Source organism: Crocodylus siamensis, chromosome 1, assembly GCF_052110815.1.
Source record: "Crocodylus siamensis isolate JL-2025a chromosome 1, ASM5211081v1, whole genome shotgun sequence".
Classification (NCBI taxonomy): Eukaryota; Metazoa; Chordata; order Crocodylia; family Crocodylidae; genus Crocodylus; species Crocodylus siamensis.
The window spans coordinates 209,489,542-209,507,444 of record NC_143395.1 but is presented as its reverse complement, the minus strand read 5'-3'; the positions used below and the strand labels follow the sequence as shown (position 1 = coordinate 209,507,444).

Sequence of the window (17,903 nt, the reverse complement as noted above, 5' to 3'; positions counted from 1 at the left end):
AGCTCCCCACCAGTAATCTCTTATGAAGGACACACAAGCATATTGCCTTTTGAAGCATCTACTAATCAATTTTAGGGTAATCCCTCGGGTAGAGGAAAGCGAAACTGATATATTGCTACTTCCTTTCATTTACTTGGGAGGCACTGAGCCATGCCAGGGATAGGGCAGATTTTATCAGAAGCATTTGATCTTGCGTCTCATGAACTCCCAACTGCAAATTCACTTCAAATCAGTTGTGACAGGAACACTGTTATATGAACAGAGAACCAGTTAAAAGCCCAAGAGAAAGGGGCAATGCATAGACTACGGGGAGTCCTCTGCCAGGAACATCTTTTCTTGTTCCAGATGTATTTAATATTTTCATTTGTGATCTAGAAGGAAATGGTGACCTGCAATTTAAATGCATTTGCAGGTAATGCTAAGGGGGACCTGGGAGGACGGAACAATGACACCAAGGCATTCAGTAAGATTAAAAACACAGAAGTGGTCAGAATTGGATGAATGTAGCTGTTCTGCTCAGACCTGTCAATCTAAGGCTCCTCTCCCTTCCCCCAACTCAATGGGAAGAATGAACCTAGAAGCTGAAACACAGAGTAAACCTGAGCCTTTCCCTAGGGGGGCCTCTCCTTTTATTCCTAGCCCTGGTGCACCTCCACCAGCAGTAGCAACACCACTCAGTACAGGTCTGCTTTGAGCAGCACAAAACAACACATAGCCAAAGTGCCAGCACCGCTTGCCTCAGCACTGCCACAGATGAGCCAAACCAGTGGCAGCACTGCTGAGAAACTCTAGGGGTGCAACTGCTCAGATGCCATCCTGAAGTGCATCGGGGGCATCATTCTGGGGCACAGCTACAGAGACATGCCCCACCAGGCAAGGAGTCACCCTACAGGTAGCCAGGCCAGGAGTGGCTGCTCCTTTCTAGACCCCACTTTACCAGAAATACATTCAGGAGAAGAGTGATGGAATAAGCAGGGACTACAGGATTAGAAGTCGCCTGCTCCAACCTGACTAAGCAGTGGCTGGGGAGAGACACAAGGCTAACAGCAGAAGGAGATGGGGAGCTTGCTACAGGGAGCTGTGAGCGAGTGGGGGGGGGGCAAAAAAGGACCTTGGGCTGGAGCTCCTGGTGGTCAGCTTGGTCCCAGGGAACGGTCCCCCCAGGGCACGAGGCGCCAGGCTTGGTCCATTCCCAGGAGACCGGTTCTAGGGCCTCATTCTGCCCTGCTCCTTCCCAGGGCCAACGTACGGATGGGGTCCAGCGCTCAGGGGCACCCGCCAAGCCAGCAGCCCTGGGCGCCGACTTCGCCTCCCTGCCTGCAGCACCTCAGTGCCCTCCAGCCCCCGGCAGTGGGAGCGCTGCGCGCCCCCAGGCCGAGGCCTGTCCGCTGGGCAAGCCTCCGCGCGCCCTCCCCGGCGGGCACGGCCGCCTCCGCCGCAGACAGCAGTCACTCACCGTGTCCGGCGGGGCCGGGGGCGCGGGGCCCAGTCGTGCCCCGGCCCGGCTCCTCCGGCATGTGCCCGGCGGGCGGCGCCACGCTCCCGTGCTCCGCCTGAAGCGACGCCCGGCCGCCCGCTGCCGCTGGGCCCCGCCGCGCCGCACCGCGCCGCCCCGGCTCTCGGCTCCGCGGCGGCGGGAGGCGAAGGTCAGCGCGGCCCGCGCCCCACGCGAGCCGGCGGCCGCGCTGCAGCGCCCGGGGAGGGGGCCGCGCCGCGCCGCAGTGTGGCAGGCGGCGGGGCTGGGCGCTGCCGGGGACCGCGGGGCAGCAGCAGGGCTGGCCACTCCCGCGGGGAGGCGCGCGCCCGCCCGCCTCAGCCTCCGCACGGCCAGGCCCGCGTCCAGCCCGAAGCCGCCGCCCCGCGCCTCCTCGCTCGTCTCCGTCCCGACCCGGCCCTCGTGAGCTGGGCCGAGCGCTGGGTTTCCAGCTCGGTCCGCCCCTCCCCTGTTGTCCACATGAGGAGGAAGGCGGTTCTTTATTCCGGGTGCCTTTTGCAAAGCGAATCTTTTCCCAGTGAAAGGTTGTTAGCAGTGGCTGAGACGTGCCACGGAGTTGGCAGAAAGGTGTAGTTGGTAGTAACAGTGCAGGGCAGCATCATGAACTGGGACCCAGGAATAAGGAACCGACTTCAATCCCATGCAGGCCCGCCTTGCCCCCCGCCACGAAAGTCTCTAGCACCAGGAGGCCTCCGAGGCAGATGCGAGAGCCTCAAGGTAAACCCCCATTAGGGCTCCACCTACTCTCTGACTTCAGAAGGCTGCTTGAATGCCTCAGGTGTGACTGATGCTAAATAACTTCCACAGTGTTTCTTAGCACTCAGAGTTCTACTTTTTTTGCCTCAGATTCTAATTAATAATCATAGTTAATCTAATCAGAGATCACAATCCTCATTTTATTAATAAATAATCAAAATAATCCATAATCACAACTGTAGCTTTTTGTCTCATGATTCTAACTAATAATCGTAATTAATTAATCATCATACTAGTGTTTTTGTCTAGATCTTTCATCTCCTTTAGAAATGTTCAGCCTTTTTTGTTAATCTTGCTGTCTGCAGTGTCTATGTTATCTCATGGCAATGGGTTCCACAGTTCTAGCTGCACATTGCATGAAAAAAATACTTCCTTTTGGTTCTGAACACTCCACATTTCCTTTTTCTTGAATGCCCCTTGTTCTTATCCTGGGAGAGCAGAAGCCCCCAGTGCATTTTCTTTAAGCTATTTGTTATTTTATTACCATTTATCATGCACCCTGTCCTAGGTAACAATCCCACTCTTTCCAGGGTGACAAGTGTAACACACACGCTTGAGATTGTGTGAGATTGAGTCACTGGCCCCTGTGTTGGGGATTGTAGTTCTCAGTATGGTGGTATAGCTGAGCAGCCAAAAGCCTGGGCCCTTTTTTCTGTTTCACAGCCGTTGCATTTCAGCCCACCTGTGTGGGGCTGAACCCCAGCCATATGTTTGGCTGGCACTTGTTGTTTATCCAGGCCTCCGTGGTATGTAGGCCTGGCCAGCTTTCTGCTGCCCAGTCCAGGTCCAGCGAAATAGGCTGAACATTTCTAAAGGAGATAAAAGATCTAGACAAAAACACTAGTATGATGACTAATTAATTATGATTATTAGTTAGAATCATGAGACAAAAAGCTACAATTGTGATTATGGATTATTTTGATTATTTATTAATGAGGATTCCCTGGGAAAAGGAGGATCCTTCCTTTTGTCCCTTTTGCAGTTTATGCCCCAGCCAAGCAGTGTGGTTGGCACTAGTTGCAGTACAGGCTCGTTTGCTGTTTGGCTGGCTTTTGTTTGACTTCTCTTGCAGTTTCCTGCCCCAGCAGAGCTGGGATTAGAACTAGAAACTTTGGGGGGTGATATGCAGATGAAAACTGCAGTTAACTCCCTCAAAGTCACCATGTGGAAGTAGACATCAGCACTACAGCTGCTCAGGGAACAAGGGGCCCCTTGCAACACAAATACAATCTTCTTTACAATATGCTTTGAATGCAATAATCTCTGAATACAATATTCTTTTTCAGATGGAATAACCAGTGCTCCAAGACTGCAAGTGAAATCAAGACTCACAACTTGCCTACCCTACGAGTTTCCCTACACAGGTGCCCGTGTATTAGTGATACATCTTGAACAGGACCTGGTTGCCCACTTTGCAGCATCCACAAAATGCTTTAGGCTCACAATTAGTTTAATGAAGACTGAGGTCATGCATTAGCTGGTACTCTTGGTACCCAGCAAGAGTTAAATGTTGGCCTACTGCATGTGCTTTAGTGGAGAGCAATTTCCTGTGACTCATGAGTTCTGCTACCTGTGCAGTGTGCTGGCAGATCAAATTAAGATCGACAAGGAAGCTGTTTTTTGCAGCCTTTGACAAAGTGACCAACTGACTCATGTTGGAAGCAACAAGGAATCAAGGTCTCTATGAGAGTTAAGGTTTACAAAGTCATTGGTCTTACTTTTACTTTACCAGTATGGAACCTGGATATACTTTTGGCAGCTAGAGAAAATCCACTTTGGAAAGGAGAAGGTTGAGGAGGGATATGACAAGACACCTATAAAATCATGCAGAGTGTGGACAGAGTGAACAGGGAATTGTTACTCATCAAGTCCCAGAATACTAGACCAATGGCGTGAGCAAGTGTGGTGAGGGTAAGGTGTAGGGAAGGTGAAGCTCTTTGAAGAAAAGTCTTGCCTACGAGCCCTACCACTAATTGTGATGGACATCTCATCTCCCTTCTTTTCTCTCTTCTGATTATTTGAACATAACGGCATGACAAGTGGGTAACTAAGGGAGATTCCACAGTGGAGAGCAAGCAAATGAGCGCAACATCCCCAGGATGTGGTCTCTTACAACCTGTATAACTGTATCAGTACAAGTGGTAAAACATACCTGTTAGAGAAGGCTTTAATAAGTAAGTTATTTAAACACAATGAGAGTTCACACAGCCTTTTGCTCTTGTTTAGCTAAATCAGTTAAAATCATGCCTTTATTTAACCTGGTGATACTCAATGGAGATGGAAGTTTGAATTTAACTTCTGAAGAGTCCTCTTGGGGCAGGGTGGTTAGTTTGTTGTTTGCTTAGACTTGACCCAGTCTTGTAGGGATGTCTCTGAAGGATTTGAGGATGATGTGGAAGGATGTACAGTCTCTTCCCTGGGAGAGTAAGAGTGTGGAGTTCAGAATGCTGTAGTGAGACACCCCATCAGTAGCTCCTGAGTGAGTCTGAAGATGGAGCACCTTTTGGCTTCAGCTTTCTCAGCTTTACATGAACAAAGGGCAAGAAGGATCTAACCAAATCATTGTAGTTGGGAGGCAAAACTATGGCAGTATGGATCCCCTAAAGGAGAAGATGCCCATATGATAGGGATAAGTTCTGTACGCTTCAGTCCAAGGTGATCTTTAAAAACTGAACAGCATTAGCCGGGGAAGTTGAACTTCCATCTGTTTGCACTACCAAAGGCAAACAACATAGGGAAGAAAGGAAGGGGACAAGGTCAGAGCACTGGAAACAAGCTGGTTCCACCTCTGGTATCTGCAAGAGTGACACACTACCCAGGTGTTCCAAGCATCAGGAAAAGCTGGCAGATAGAATTGTTGACACTGAACACAAAGTTGGTTTGTATCCAAGAGAAAAACTCCTGTGCCTGCTGCCCAGAGCCTGTGTCTGAGAATTTGAGAGGGAACAGCTTGGAAACGAGTGGATTTTGTGAGTTGAGTTTCTAATCTGTTTCTTGTTTGTTTGTATCTGGGCACATCCTGTACCTAGAGTTTTGGACCGCTCAACAGGTCAAGTGAGAGAGGTCCATTCACATTTGTGTGGGGACTGTGTGAAAGAGATCTTTGTTTTTTGGGTTTTTTTGTTCTTGTTTTTTTTGTGGACCCAGCCTTTGAATTCTTGGTGTGATTAATTTCTCACTAAGAAGGGGTGAAATGTCGCAGTGAGATACAGTATATAAGTCAGTTGCCAAGAGAAACCTTGAAGAGACAAACAGGCAGCAAACAGGATTCTGGAGGGACAGCGGTTCCTTCTGCTTGAGTTTGGCTCTTTGCCATGTAGCAAGCATGGATGTTGAGGGATACTGTGGCTGCCCTCAGATGTGCTATGATATCCTTTCTGCCAAAAGATAGAAAAAAATTTGATGCACAAAGTGCAAACTGGTAGCCAGGCAGGAAGAGAATATACAGATATTTTAGTCTGGAGGCAGAAGCATTGCTTTCTAAACTTTTTAACATCTAAGTAACTGAGGACTTGGACAACCAGATTCAGCAATGGTTGCCACAGCCACCACATGAAGCAGGATGAGTAATATGGGAACAGGGGAGAGTGGAAACTGAAGAAATACTCTCTGGACTGGAAGCTGATTCCTGCCTAAAGCCAGTGATCATGACCTGATTACAGGGGGCAGGCCAAACAAATAATATCTATATACACTTCATGCTTCAAAAAATTAATTTCCAATTAGAACAAATATAAAAAAATAGAAGTTTAGAAGTTATGGAGTGTACAAAGTATATAAAGCATGATAAAGACATTAAGGAAAGATGCATGGCTGGTAGGGCAAAGGATAATGATAAAGTTCTAAGTATAATAGACAAAACACTAGGACTGGGCACAGAGCCAGTGCCAGGCAGCATAGGTTAGCAGTAGCCAGCCATCCCTGGCCAATAGGCAGTGATGGTTCTTCATCAAGAGACACCCTCCCAACTCCTAGGCTCTTTGGAGGAGGTGCTGGGGGTTGCAGGGAGCCCCAACGAGACATTTCTTGCCCTGGCAAAGCTTTAATCACAGAGAATAACATATGTGGTCCTTACCTGCCTCTGTGTGTAACTTGCCTGGTGACTGAAGCCTCAGCTGTTCCTGATCCTGGTCCTTCTTGACTTTGGAGGCAGGCAGCTCTGTCCTGGAAGTCTTGTTCACATCCTGTCAAGGGATGCAGTACCTGCAGTTCCTGTGTGCTGACATGGTGGATAGCTGGGGAATCTGAGCCTATTCAAAAAAGGTATACTGTAATAATATGCGTGGTCATACATAAAGAAAGAAGAAATGCTGACCTTACCCACACATCCTAGAAAGTAGTCACTGGGTGCATCTTGACAAGACATTTATTGTGGAGTAGGCTAATTAGTTTCATAGTTTCATAGTAGTTTCATAGTAGCTAGAGTCGGAAGGGACCTAGGTAGATCATCTAGTCCGACCCCCTGCCTTGGCAGGAAAGAGCACCGGGGTCAGATGACCCCGGCAAGGTGCTCATCTAACTTCCTTTTAAAAATCCCCAGGCTAGGAGCCTGCACCACTTCCCCTGGAAGCCGGTTCCAGGCCCTAGCCGCCCTGACTGTGAAGTAGCGCCTCCTAATATCTAATCTAAACCTACCCTCCGCCAGCTTGTGACCGTTATTCCTGGTCACTCCTGGCAGCACACGGGGGAACAGGGACTCCCCCAATACCTGCTGATCCCCCCTGACCAGTTTGTAGCAGGCCACAAGGTCCCCCCTTAACCTTCTCTTGTGGAGGCTAAACACGTTCAGGTCCCGTAGCCTCTCCTCATAAGGCCTGCCCTGCTGACCCCTGATCATACGAGTGGCCCTCCTCTGGACTCTTTCCATATCGTCCACATCCCTCTTGAAGTGTGGCGCCCAGAACTGGACGCAGTACTCCAGCTGCGGCCTGACCAGTGCCGCATAGAGGGGGAGGATCACCTCCCTGGACCTGCTCGAGATGCATCTGTGGATGCATGACAGGGTACGGTTGGCCTTCTTGACTGCCTCCCCACACTGCTGGCCCATGTTCATCGTGGAGTCAATGACGACTCCAAGATCCTTTTCCGTCTCCGTGCTGGCAAGAGGGGAGTTCCCCAACCTGTAAGTGTGGTGCCGGTTCTTCCTCCCCATGTGCAACACCTTGCACTTATCAGTGTTGAACCCCATCCTATTCTCATCCGCCCACCGTTGCAACCTGTCAAGGTCAGCTTGTAGCCTATTGCACCCTTCTAGTGCACCCACATCCCCCCACATCTTAGTGTCATCAGCAAACTTGAACAGGGTGCTTTCTACCCCCTCATCCAAGTCACTGATGAAGATGTTGAACAGTGCGGGCCCGAGGACCGAGCCCTGCGGAACCCCACTGCCCACGTCCTTCCAGGTCGAGAAGAACCCATCCACTACCACCCTCTGGGTGCGGCCCTCCAACCAGTTAGCGACCCATTTGACTGTGTGGGCATCAACACCACAGTCTCCCAGCTTTTTGATGAGGACAGGGTGAGAGACAGTGTCGAAAGCCTTCCGGAAGTCCAGAAAGACTACATCCACAGCAACCCCTGTGTCTAATGATTTGGTGACCTGATCGTAAAAGGCCACCAGGTTGGTCTGACAAGACCTGCAGTAAACATCTCACATCTCACATCTACACATACAGTGCTATTAGGCCTCAGGAAACTAAAACTCCAAACAGGCTAGTACTTGTAAATACTTTGGAATTATTTAGTGCACAGCAACATGCATGTAAACATTGACTTGTGCATAAATTGTGCCTAGTCACCTCAGCCAGCAGGAGGCCACAGTCCTACCTTCTGCCTAGCCACACAGCTCAGCAGTTGCAGGAGCCTTGTGGCCTAGCCAGCTTCTCCACCACCCAACGCAGCCACTCACTGCCCAGGCCTAACCCCTATTTCCCCTGCTAGCCACAGTGCTGCCACCAGCCAGAGCCCAGGGCTGACCCCCATGCTCCTGATATAAAAATCGTGGTTCGTTTCTCGGGAGGTGGAAAAAGACCTTCACAGACACACTCTATTAGCAACACAAAAGGTATATATTTGCAAATAGGGTCAGAGAGAGAGACAAAAGATCAATCACTCTGCCCCCGAGCACAATCATTAGCAGGCTTTTATTCCCCCTCTCCTGACCACGTGTGTAGAAGGAGGAATTTTTACAACTCATTTCCGGTTCATACAAACATATATGTAAACATGTCGCTTCATACGTCCCATGTGCATTATAATTAACTACTTAAGTATGCGGGGCGGGTAGGCTTAATATGCATTAGGCTATCACGCGTGCGTGGATGGAACCCAAGGTTACTCAAGGTTCAACCTGAAGGCAAAAATGGCATTTGCTCTTATCTTAGCCTTAGGAATGTGGGGTCATGAAAGAAAGTGTGATTTAGTGTAACAAAGAGATAGTAAATTTGCAGGACAGAGAGGGAGTGATACCTTAGTACAATGGGCTTTTGGTGGTTTTTCCCATCAATTTCCAACCCCCCCCTTCCCTCTCCCATTAAGGAGACAAGGAGGGGTAGCAGCTGTGTTTTTTTTTTTTTTCCCTAAATCTGCTATTGATAATGCATTTTTAATAATATTTCTAACACTCCCCTGCTAGCCCAGGGCTGGCACCTGGGCAGCTGCAGCTGGAGCCTGGTGGCACAGTAGGGGGCACTACTACGCAAACACACCTGCCTCACTGTGCCAGGCCCAAAACCTCGCTTTGACGGTCTCCCTTGGGGAGCCTACAGCCGGCTGTCCCAGTTCCTGGAGAATCCCTGCAAGTCTAGGATAATGTTGCCACCACCCAGGCACTGGTCTCTGGCGGGGCTCTGTGCACACTGGGGCACACATACCTCACAAACCTAGGGCATGCTTTGACCACAGTTATATTTCTGGGTGCTTCTTTCATCATGAAGCATCCCAAGATAGCATCTGGAAGAGCTGAGGGAAAATAAAAAGACAAACTTTATAGGCCATGCACGAGGTGGAAGGCCTCTCTCTCTCGGTGCCCAACAACACAGGATGTAACCCAACACCTTTATTGATTGGGGGCGGGGGGTTTGGATGAGGAAGTCAAAATACACTTTGAGCAAACAAAAGCAACTTGAGTCTTTACAGATATTGAATACGGTAGCCCTTTCAAGATGCAACCTGCCTATACATAATTCCTAACTCCTGGTAGGTTACCAGGTTTCTACTTAAAGAAATCACCAGGCTACTGGCTGGAGTATGTTGCTTGTAATTTCAAGATGCCCACTGGCAGGAAAAGAGAGTTCCCTCCTCCCCCCTAGGAATTTTATCTGGCCAGGTCACCTAATTGAGTAGCGTGATCCAAGAGGAGTGGAGAGGGGTCACTTGACTAAAGTGAGGGCCTGAGTGAGGGGAAAGGATTTTCTTCTCACCTGGAACTCTCCTTTGGTGCTGCAAGGGGCAGACCAGGGCAGGAGTATATGCTATTAATGAGACCAGTACTGGAGCACTGTGTCTGATTATAATGTTCAGGTTATAAAGAGATGTTAACAACTGAAGGGGGGTACTGAATGAAAATAGCCACAAAAAAAAGATTCAAGGGTTGGGGAAAGTGCCTTGGAGTACGAAACTGAAAGAGCTTAATGTGTTAAATATACCAAAAATATTGAAAGCTTCTTTACAGAGCAAACAATCTGGGTACAAAAAGTGCTCTCTAATCAGGCAGAGGAAGTCAGAACAAGAAGTAGTGGGTGGAAGCTGAAGCTGGAGACACTTGGATTAGAAATAAAGCACAAAAATTTAACAAGTGCAAGTGGCTGGAACAAAATCTTAAGGAAAGAGGTATATACTTATTGATGTCTTTGCATGATAACTGAATGCCCTTCTGGAAGACCTGAGTCAATCAAAGAAATCTTTGGTTATGGTGTAGGGGTAGATGGGTAGAATTTAATGCCATGTGTTACACAGGAAGTCAGCCTACATAATCTAATGGTGACATTAACCTTAAGCACTTGAATCTGTAGGTAATACCTAAAGGAACAGAAGGCAAGAAAAGAAGCCCTCCTCCCAAGGGAAGACTCACCTTCTCTCCCAAAGCCAGAAACAGAGACATAGGAAAAGGTTCTACACCTCCTTCTAGGAGCCTTGGTTCCTCCCAGACAGAAGGCACACACTCTGCTTCAGTAAAGGTAGTCATTGAGCCAGAGCAGCTGGAAGGGCTTTTTCCCATGAATCCTTGGAAACATGGGAAGAAAAGTAGTGGCTATCTCTGAGGTCCACCCAGCAAGCTTAAAGTAAAAAAATATAACTTGCTTCAATTAAATCAGTGTCTGCACAGCCCTTTGCACCAGTTTAATGATACCTAAGGCCCTTGCCCAAGGGTGACAGGTCCTTTACCTCCCACCCACAGTACAGGCAATCCTCGACTTACAACATTTTGAGTTACAACATTTGCATTTACAAGGTTTATAAATTGGCACCCTGTTTCAACTTTGTGACATCAGTTTCACCTTTACAACTCTTGATCCAATGTGATGCCATGCCAGCAAACAGGTTCGCTGTGTCACCCATCTCCCTGGAGAACATCTGTCCAAACTTCCTTGGACACTTTCTTTAAGAAAGCAGACAAGACTCCAGAAAAACCTGCAGCCAAGACTCCTGAGAAGACTCCAGCCAAGAGCCCTTCAAAAAGTCCAACCAAGAGCCCTTCAAAAAGTCCAGCAAAGTCACCTCAGAGAAATCCTTCCAAATCAATATGATTGCTATTTACAATATAAATACATTAATGTAGCTATATTACTCATCTATAATTGATCGAGTACAAAATTCTGGGGTATTTTTGGTGAAAACAGGGTATCAGGCCTTGGTTCAGGAACCAATCTCCCATTTATAACATTGTTTCTTATAAGAAAATTGGTTCCAAGTTACAACGTTTTGACTTAAGACACGGTTTTCAGGAACCAATTGTGTCGTAAGTCTGAGGACTGCCTGTATGGCTATCAGAGAAGCATGGGTTCCTCTGATCTCAGTCATAAAAACCTGGACCTAAGCACAGCAGAGGAGGGGTTGCAGGGGTTTTTGTTCAGGCTATAGCTGTTTTGCTTAGCTGGTGATTTTTGTAGTGAATATTGAGATATTTGGTGTCTGTCTCAAAGCCTCAGTGTCTGGAAACGTTTCCATTTTAATTTTATTCAAATGTATTTCCGGTCCTCATGACTAGAAGAGAAGAACTTGGAAGTGTGAAGCAAATTTGACTGTAAAGGTTCAGAAATCAGAAAGCAAAGAATAAGCATGCACAAGGCAAGGAATTTGGTGGGTGATGTTTTTTATTGGCTCAGCTGCAGGGTTGGGATAGATATGGACAGACAAGCTTTCAAGTGCAAGGCACTTCTTCAGGTCTGAGGAAAAAAGCAAGCAGAGCTTGAGCTAAGGTTAAGCATGTTACTTCTTGAAGCAATGCCTTAAAAATAACTAAAGATCAAGTATTTTATCTCTTAAGAATCTCATAATGTTTATAGATTCATAGATTGATAGATTGTAAGGCTGGAAAGGGCCTCGGAAGATCATCGGGTCCAGCCCACTGGGGGTCAGGTGACCGCAGCAAGGTGACTGTCTAGTCTTCTCTTGAAGGCTTCCAGGGTAGGTGATTGCACCACCCCTGGAGGGAGCTTATTCTACAGTCTGGACACCCTGATTATGAAGAAGTTTTTCCTAATGTTGAGCCTAAATAGATCTTCCAGGAGTTTATGGTCATTACTCCTGGTTTTCCCCTCCGGTGCCCTGGTAAACAGTTCCTCACTGAACCCTTGATGTATTCCCCTAGGGCAGTGGCAAGCTCATACCAGGTCCCCTCTCAGCCTTCTTTTCCTCAGGCTGAAGAGTCCCAGATCCCTCAGCCTTTCCTTGCATGGCTTATCATGTAAGACTCTGATCATATGGGTGGCTCTTCTTTGGACTGTCTCAAGCTTGTTCATGTTTTTGTTAAAGTAGGGTGCCCAGAACTGGACCTAGTACTCCAGCTGCAATCTTACCAGTGCTGAGTAGACTTTAAGTTAATCTCTATTTTTCTCTATTAATTTATATTTTTAGAAATTTTTAGGAGTCAGGATTTTATTTTCAATATTTTTTCTGTTAATTACTATTTTTCTCTGAGTTTAAGTTAATCTCTCTCGCTCTTTTTTTTTTTTTTGCTGGGGGGGATGCAATTCATTGTTTTTTAATATTTGGAGGTAAGCAGGACTGAAACAGATTGAACTCTCTCCCTTCCATTCCAGAAAGGGGGATTGTCTTGATCCCATTCTGGAAAATCTGGTGTTCTTTATGAGAGCCACTGCTGTATGCTCCAACCAGCCTATCTTATCCAACTGTATGTGCACACTCAAAGCAAAAGCATCTCATGAGCAGTTTTAAAAAGTGCTGCAATACCTTGGGAAAATCCTTCCTCTCCAACTTGTTGACTAGCCACAGGAGATTTGTGCCTGGGCGCATCTACACAAAATTTTAATGCAATGCAATACACTCCAGTGTAATTTGCACTGGAGTTTATTTCTCCTGGGCTTAGGATTTACATGTGCACCCAGGACCACAGTATGTTGAACCAGGGTGATACAGCCCCAGCTGGCAGGGAGCCCAGGGGGTCAGTCTGCCAGCCCAGAGCTGTTCTCCTCTGGCTCAACATGCTGCAGAGGGGCTGGCTGGGTCATGAGAGTGCTACAGTGTAGAGGCAGCTGGGAGGCAGCCCCCTCAGTGTAGCACCCTTATGCCCCAGCCAGCCCTAGTCATTGTCTACACATGCATTGTGGTGGAGTAAATAATTCCACTGTACTTGTGTCAGGCAGTTGGGTCAACGCATCTTGCCATATGGACAGCCCCACTCCCCTCTTCCTTCCTCCCTGGCAGGCTGCACAGCCAGGCCACAGCAGCCACAAGGGAGGGAGTCAGGATTTTATTTTCAATAATATTTTTTTCAGGGAGCCCACCAAAAACACTGAGCCTCTGTTCTAAATAACCATGTCTATCAGTTTCTGTGTCTCATATTTTCTACCAGGATGGCCCACTTCTCACAAGACAATCACTCCCTCTCCATTCTGTCAGTTATAATCCTCAAAGGGAACTTACAAAACACCTTTTGTAGATAAGCCTACAAACTTCACTTCATAGATCTATCTACTGGATACAAAAAATCATGGAATGAATATAGACATTGGATTTATGACATATTACAAACTGCCTGTCATCTGATTCACAAGATACCTGCTAGACTTGACCTCTTGCACTTTTGTTTCCCCCCTTCCTCCCCTCCTTTTCTGCCTTTTGTCTTTTTAATTTCTAGCTATTTACTTTTTCACAGAGAGCCTCTTTTTTACCTTGAAAATCTGTAGTCTCCTTTACTCACCTTTGGCTTTTTCTCCCCCTCATTTCGCCCCCTCCCTTCCCCTCTTTCCTGTTCTACCTTTTGTTTTCCTAATTTCTACCTATTTACATTTTCATTGACATCCTGTCACACTTTTAGCTTCTTTCATTCCTTGGAGTCTCAGAACAGCAGAGACTTTCTATGCCTGAAGAAGGGTGATTGCACCTGAAAGCTCGCAAAGAACTTTTTTCCAGCTACTCAGTTGTTCTAATAAAAGAGATCACATCTATCCAAAGAGCCTTGCCTGCCTGTGTCCTTTGATCAACACAGCTACAACCCAAAACCCATAATCTTAGGGTAGAAATAAACGTTGCTCAATGTCACATATGTGCTGTTATAACATTTATTACCATGGCCCAAATGATGAGCAAATAGATGTCTCTAACTCTTTGTTGTACCGCATCAGTGGCTGCAACACAAGCTAGTGTAAAACACGGCCACTTTATTGCCACATATGTCTATTTGCACTGTGGCAAGAGAATGTGGGCCACCTGGATCCGGCCACATTCTCTGGCCACCCCAGATGCTCCAGGGGCCTGATCCTCAGCACCCTGGGAATTCCCATGCATGAACAGGTCCCTCAAGCTCTCTGAACAGCTGTTTGGCTTTCCTCACTTACAGAGATGTGCCCATAGGAAATCTCAGGTCACCTCTTTGTAAGTGGGGAAAGTTAGGGCTGTGCCTCCATGCTGGGATGCACACTTGGTCCCACATTGACCTATGCTTCATATGGAGACACAGGTCAGTACAAGTTCTCACAAGGAGGACAGGATAATGTAGGACCTGGGACACTCCCAGCACCCTATGCCTCCACACCCAGGATCTGTGCTGAGGCACCATACTGTCTGTACAACCCTTTTCAACATTCTAGATCCACCCATGAACTCATGGCCTGTTGTCACACATCGGGCCCTTGCTTGATGTGGGATGATAGGCAACATGCATTTCACCCAAGAAAATGAAATCAGCTATGGCAGGATGTATCCTGTGACAGATGATCAACTTCATTTGACAACATCTGTTTCTACCCTTAGAGACAAACTGGTTCAGAGAAGCATAAGTTGAGGCATGACTGGGCAGTGGACATTGAGGGATACAGGCTGTACAGGTGAGACAGAGCGGAAAAGAGGTGGGGGTGTAGTGCTATACGTCAAAGAGCAATACACGTCCTCCATCAGAATGGGGTCAGAGAAGGGGCAAAATGAGGCGCTCTGGGTAAGAATGCAAGGGGAGGGCATGGGGAAAGGATCTCTACTACAGAGTCTATTAGTGGGCGTCTACTACAGACTGCCTCACCAGGGGGACAAGCCGGACCTGGAATTCTTAGGTCAGCTCATGGAGGCTGTATAGGCAAGGGATGTGGTTGTTAAGGGTGACCTAAGGTACCCAGACATCTGCTGGGAGAAGCAGTCCGCCAGGTCCTACTACTCATGTAGCTTCCTAGCCAGGATACAGGACCTCCACCTAACCCAGGAAGTGCACAGTCCCACCTAGCTTCCTAGCCGGGATACAGGGCCTCCACCTAACCCAGGAAGTGCATAGTCCCACCAGGGGAAATGTCTTGCTGGACTTGGTCCTTGCCACAGGCGATGACCTGGTGAGGGGTCTGCAGGTACTCGACCACCTGGGCAGCAGTGATCATTGCCTGCTGAAATTTACTATCCAGCACAGGGTGGTGAAAAGCAGCAAGGCAGAGGTCCTTAACTTCAGGAGGGTGTACTTCTGTAAGCTAAAAAGGTTAGTAGGAGAAGCATTGGGCTCTCGGAGCTTCAATGAGATGAGAGTCCAAGACGGGTGGTTGTTCCTCAAGGAGATGATCCTCTGAGCTCACAGGGAGTCAGTCCCAATGCACCCCAAGGGGGGCAGAAGTGCTAAGAAGCCCCTGTGGCTCGACAAAGGCATCCAGGGGTGCCTGAGGGCAAAAAAGGAGGTGTACAAACAGTGGAAGCAAGGGGCTATCACCAAGGAGGATTACACCTCCGTTGCTCAGGACTGCAGGGAGGCTACTAGGAAGGCCAAAGCTCAGCTGGAGCTAGGGCTAATGACAAGAATTAAGGATAATAAAAAGTCCTTTTTCAAATACATAGGAAGACCAGGTAATGTGGGGCTCCTACAAGATAGGCATGGCAATCTGGTGATTGTGGCAAATGAAAAAGCTGACTTCTTTGCCTCCATATTCCTGAACGGGGACCCAGACATCTCCCCCACTAGAATTGCGGACGGACCCAGGAGAGGCACCGCCATGCCTAGGGTCAGGGATGACCTAGTTAGGGAACTTTTGGAGGGGCTGGGTGTGTTTAAATCAGTAGGTCCAGATGCCCTTCACCTGAGGGTGCCGAGGGAATTGGCAGGGGTCATAACGGGGCCCCTGGCACAGCTCTGTGAGCACTTGTGGGGCACTGGCCTGGTACCAGAGGATTGGAAAAGGGCCAGTGTGGTCCCCATTTACAAGAAGGGGAGAAAGGAGGACCCCGGCAATTATAGGCCAGTCAGTCTTACCTTGGTTCTTGGGAAGACCTTTGAGAAAATTATCAAGGAGCATATCTACAAGGGCCAGCAGGGGAGGTAATGCTCAGGGCCAACCAACATGGGTTCATTGAGGGCAGGTCCTGCCTGACTAACTTGATTTCTTTTTTATGATCCAGTCACAAAGTCCCTGGACAAGAGTGTAGGGGTGGATGCCGTCTTCCTGGACTTTAAGAAGGCCTTTGACGTGATTTCCCACCACATTTTCTTAAAAAAACTTGGTGACTGGCACTGATGCCTACACAGTCTGATGGATGGCAAATTGGCTAGATGGTCATACCCAGAGAGTGGTGGTGGACAGGTTGTTTTCGACCTGGAGGGATGTGGGTAGTGGAGTCCACTAGGGCTTGGTCTTGGGGCCAGTACTGTTCAACATCTTTATCAGTGATCTGGATGTGGAATGCACACTGTCCAAATTTGCAGACGGCACCAAGTTTTGGGGCAAGGTGGGCACACTGGAGGGGAGGGACAGAATCCAGCTGGATCTAGACAAATTACAGATGTAGGTGGATGACAATAGGATGGAATTCAACAAGGACAAGCGCAGGGTGCTGCATCTAGGGAGAAGGAACCAGTAACACACCTATAGGCTGGGGAACACCCTTCTTGTCAACATGGTGGCAGAAAGGGATCTTGGAGTCATTGCTGACTCCAGGATGAATGTGAGTATCATAAGCAGGTCCAGAGAGGTGATCCTTCCCCTCTGTGCAGCATTGGTCAGGCCACAGTTGGAGTACTGCATCCAGTTCTGGGTGCCGCACTTCAAGAGTGATGTGGCTAGCACTGAGAGGGTCCGGAGAAGGGCCATTTGCATGGTCAAGGGGCAGCAGGGCAGGCCCTACGAGGAGAGGCTAAAGCGCCTGAACCTATTCTCCCTCCACAAGAGATGGCTAAGAGGGGATCTGATGGCCATTTACAAACTCACAAGGGAGAACTAGTGAGAATTGGGGGAAGCTCTGTTCCCCCAGGCACCACCCAGGATTACTAGGAATAACAGCCAAAAATTGTTAGAGAGATGGTTCAGGCTGGACATCAGAAGACATTACTGTTAGGGCTGCCAGGCTCTGGACTGGGCTCCCAAGTGAGGTGGTACTCTCTCCTGCCTTGGGGGTCTTCAAGAGGAGGCTGAACAGATATTTGTCTGGGGTGATATGATCCTGGCACCTGTTCCTGCATGGGCAGGGGGTCAGACCTGATGATCTGTTTAGGTCCCTTTTGACCCTAAGTACTATGATACTAAGTTTTTGTAGGTGAAAGCCTGCTTTATCAAATGCTATGAATGGAGTTGCAGAAAACACAATTTCTAAATAGAGGGGAATTTAGATATAAAGGATAGGGGGATGGAGGTGAAAGTGGTTTGAATAACAATAACAAGACAGTTAACTGATTGAGGGAGGTAGGGCTAAGACACCTCAGCAGGCCTGAGAGTGTGGTTGAATAGACATGGAGGAGGGCACTTTGTGCCTAGAAGCTTTCCAGTCTCTCTCCCAAGGATACAGTTTGTCCAGTAAAAAATACTGAAAAACCCCTTGCTTCTGGACATACTGGATAACCAAGAGACGAGAGAGGATGACAGCCAGCCAGATGAAGCATCCATCCTCAAAGAATAACATGGACCATCAGAAAACACTTTTCTTGATGAGCAGTCTCTGCAATGCACTCTCTGAGATCAGTTGTTAAGCCTTTGAAAGTTTATAGCAATGATTATAAATAACCAAAGTATTG

The 17,903-nt window shown here is 47.9% G+C and overlaps 1 protein-coding gene and 1 long non-coding RNA gene across 4 annotated transcripts in view; one reads left to right on the top strand and one right to left on the bottom strand.

Moving 5' to 3' along the window:
* The window catches only part of LOC149873986 (transmembrane protein 121-like), a 14,447-nt gene extending 12,235 nt beyond the window's left edge, over positions 1-2,212 (bottom strand). The window contains exon 1 of one of the 3 annotated variants that reach the window (XM_090054296.1): positions 2,012-2,212. In XM_090054296.1, the coding sequence (XP_089910422.1) occupies positions 2,012-2,097 (86 nt within the window). In that variant the 5' untranslated portion in view covers positions 2,098-2,212. Of the gene's footprint in view, positions 1-1,456; positions 1,945-2,011 lie in introns of those variants that run through there. The other 2 variants (XM_090054280.1, XM_090054286.1) reach the window with 2 other exon arrangements.
* Positions 2,089-17,903, top strand: LOC149873985 (uncharacterized). The gene is made up of 3 exons (XR_016443208.1): positions 2,089-2,212; positions 3,538-5,220; positions 10,264-17,903. It is a non-coding gene; the product is annotated as an uncharacterized LOC149873985 (long non-coding RNA).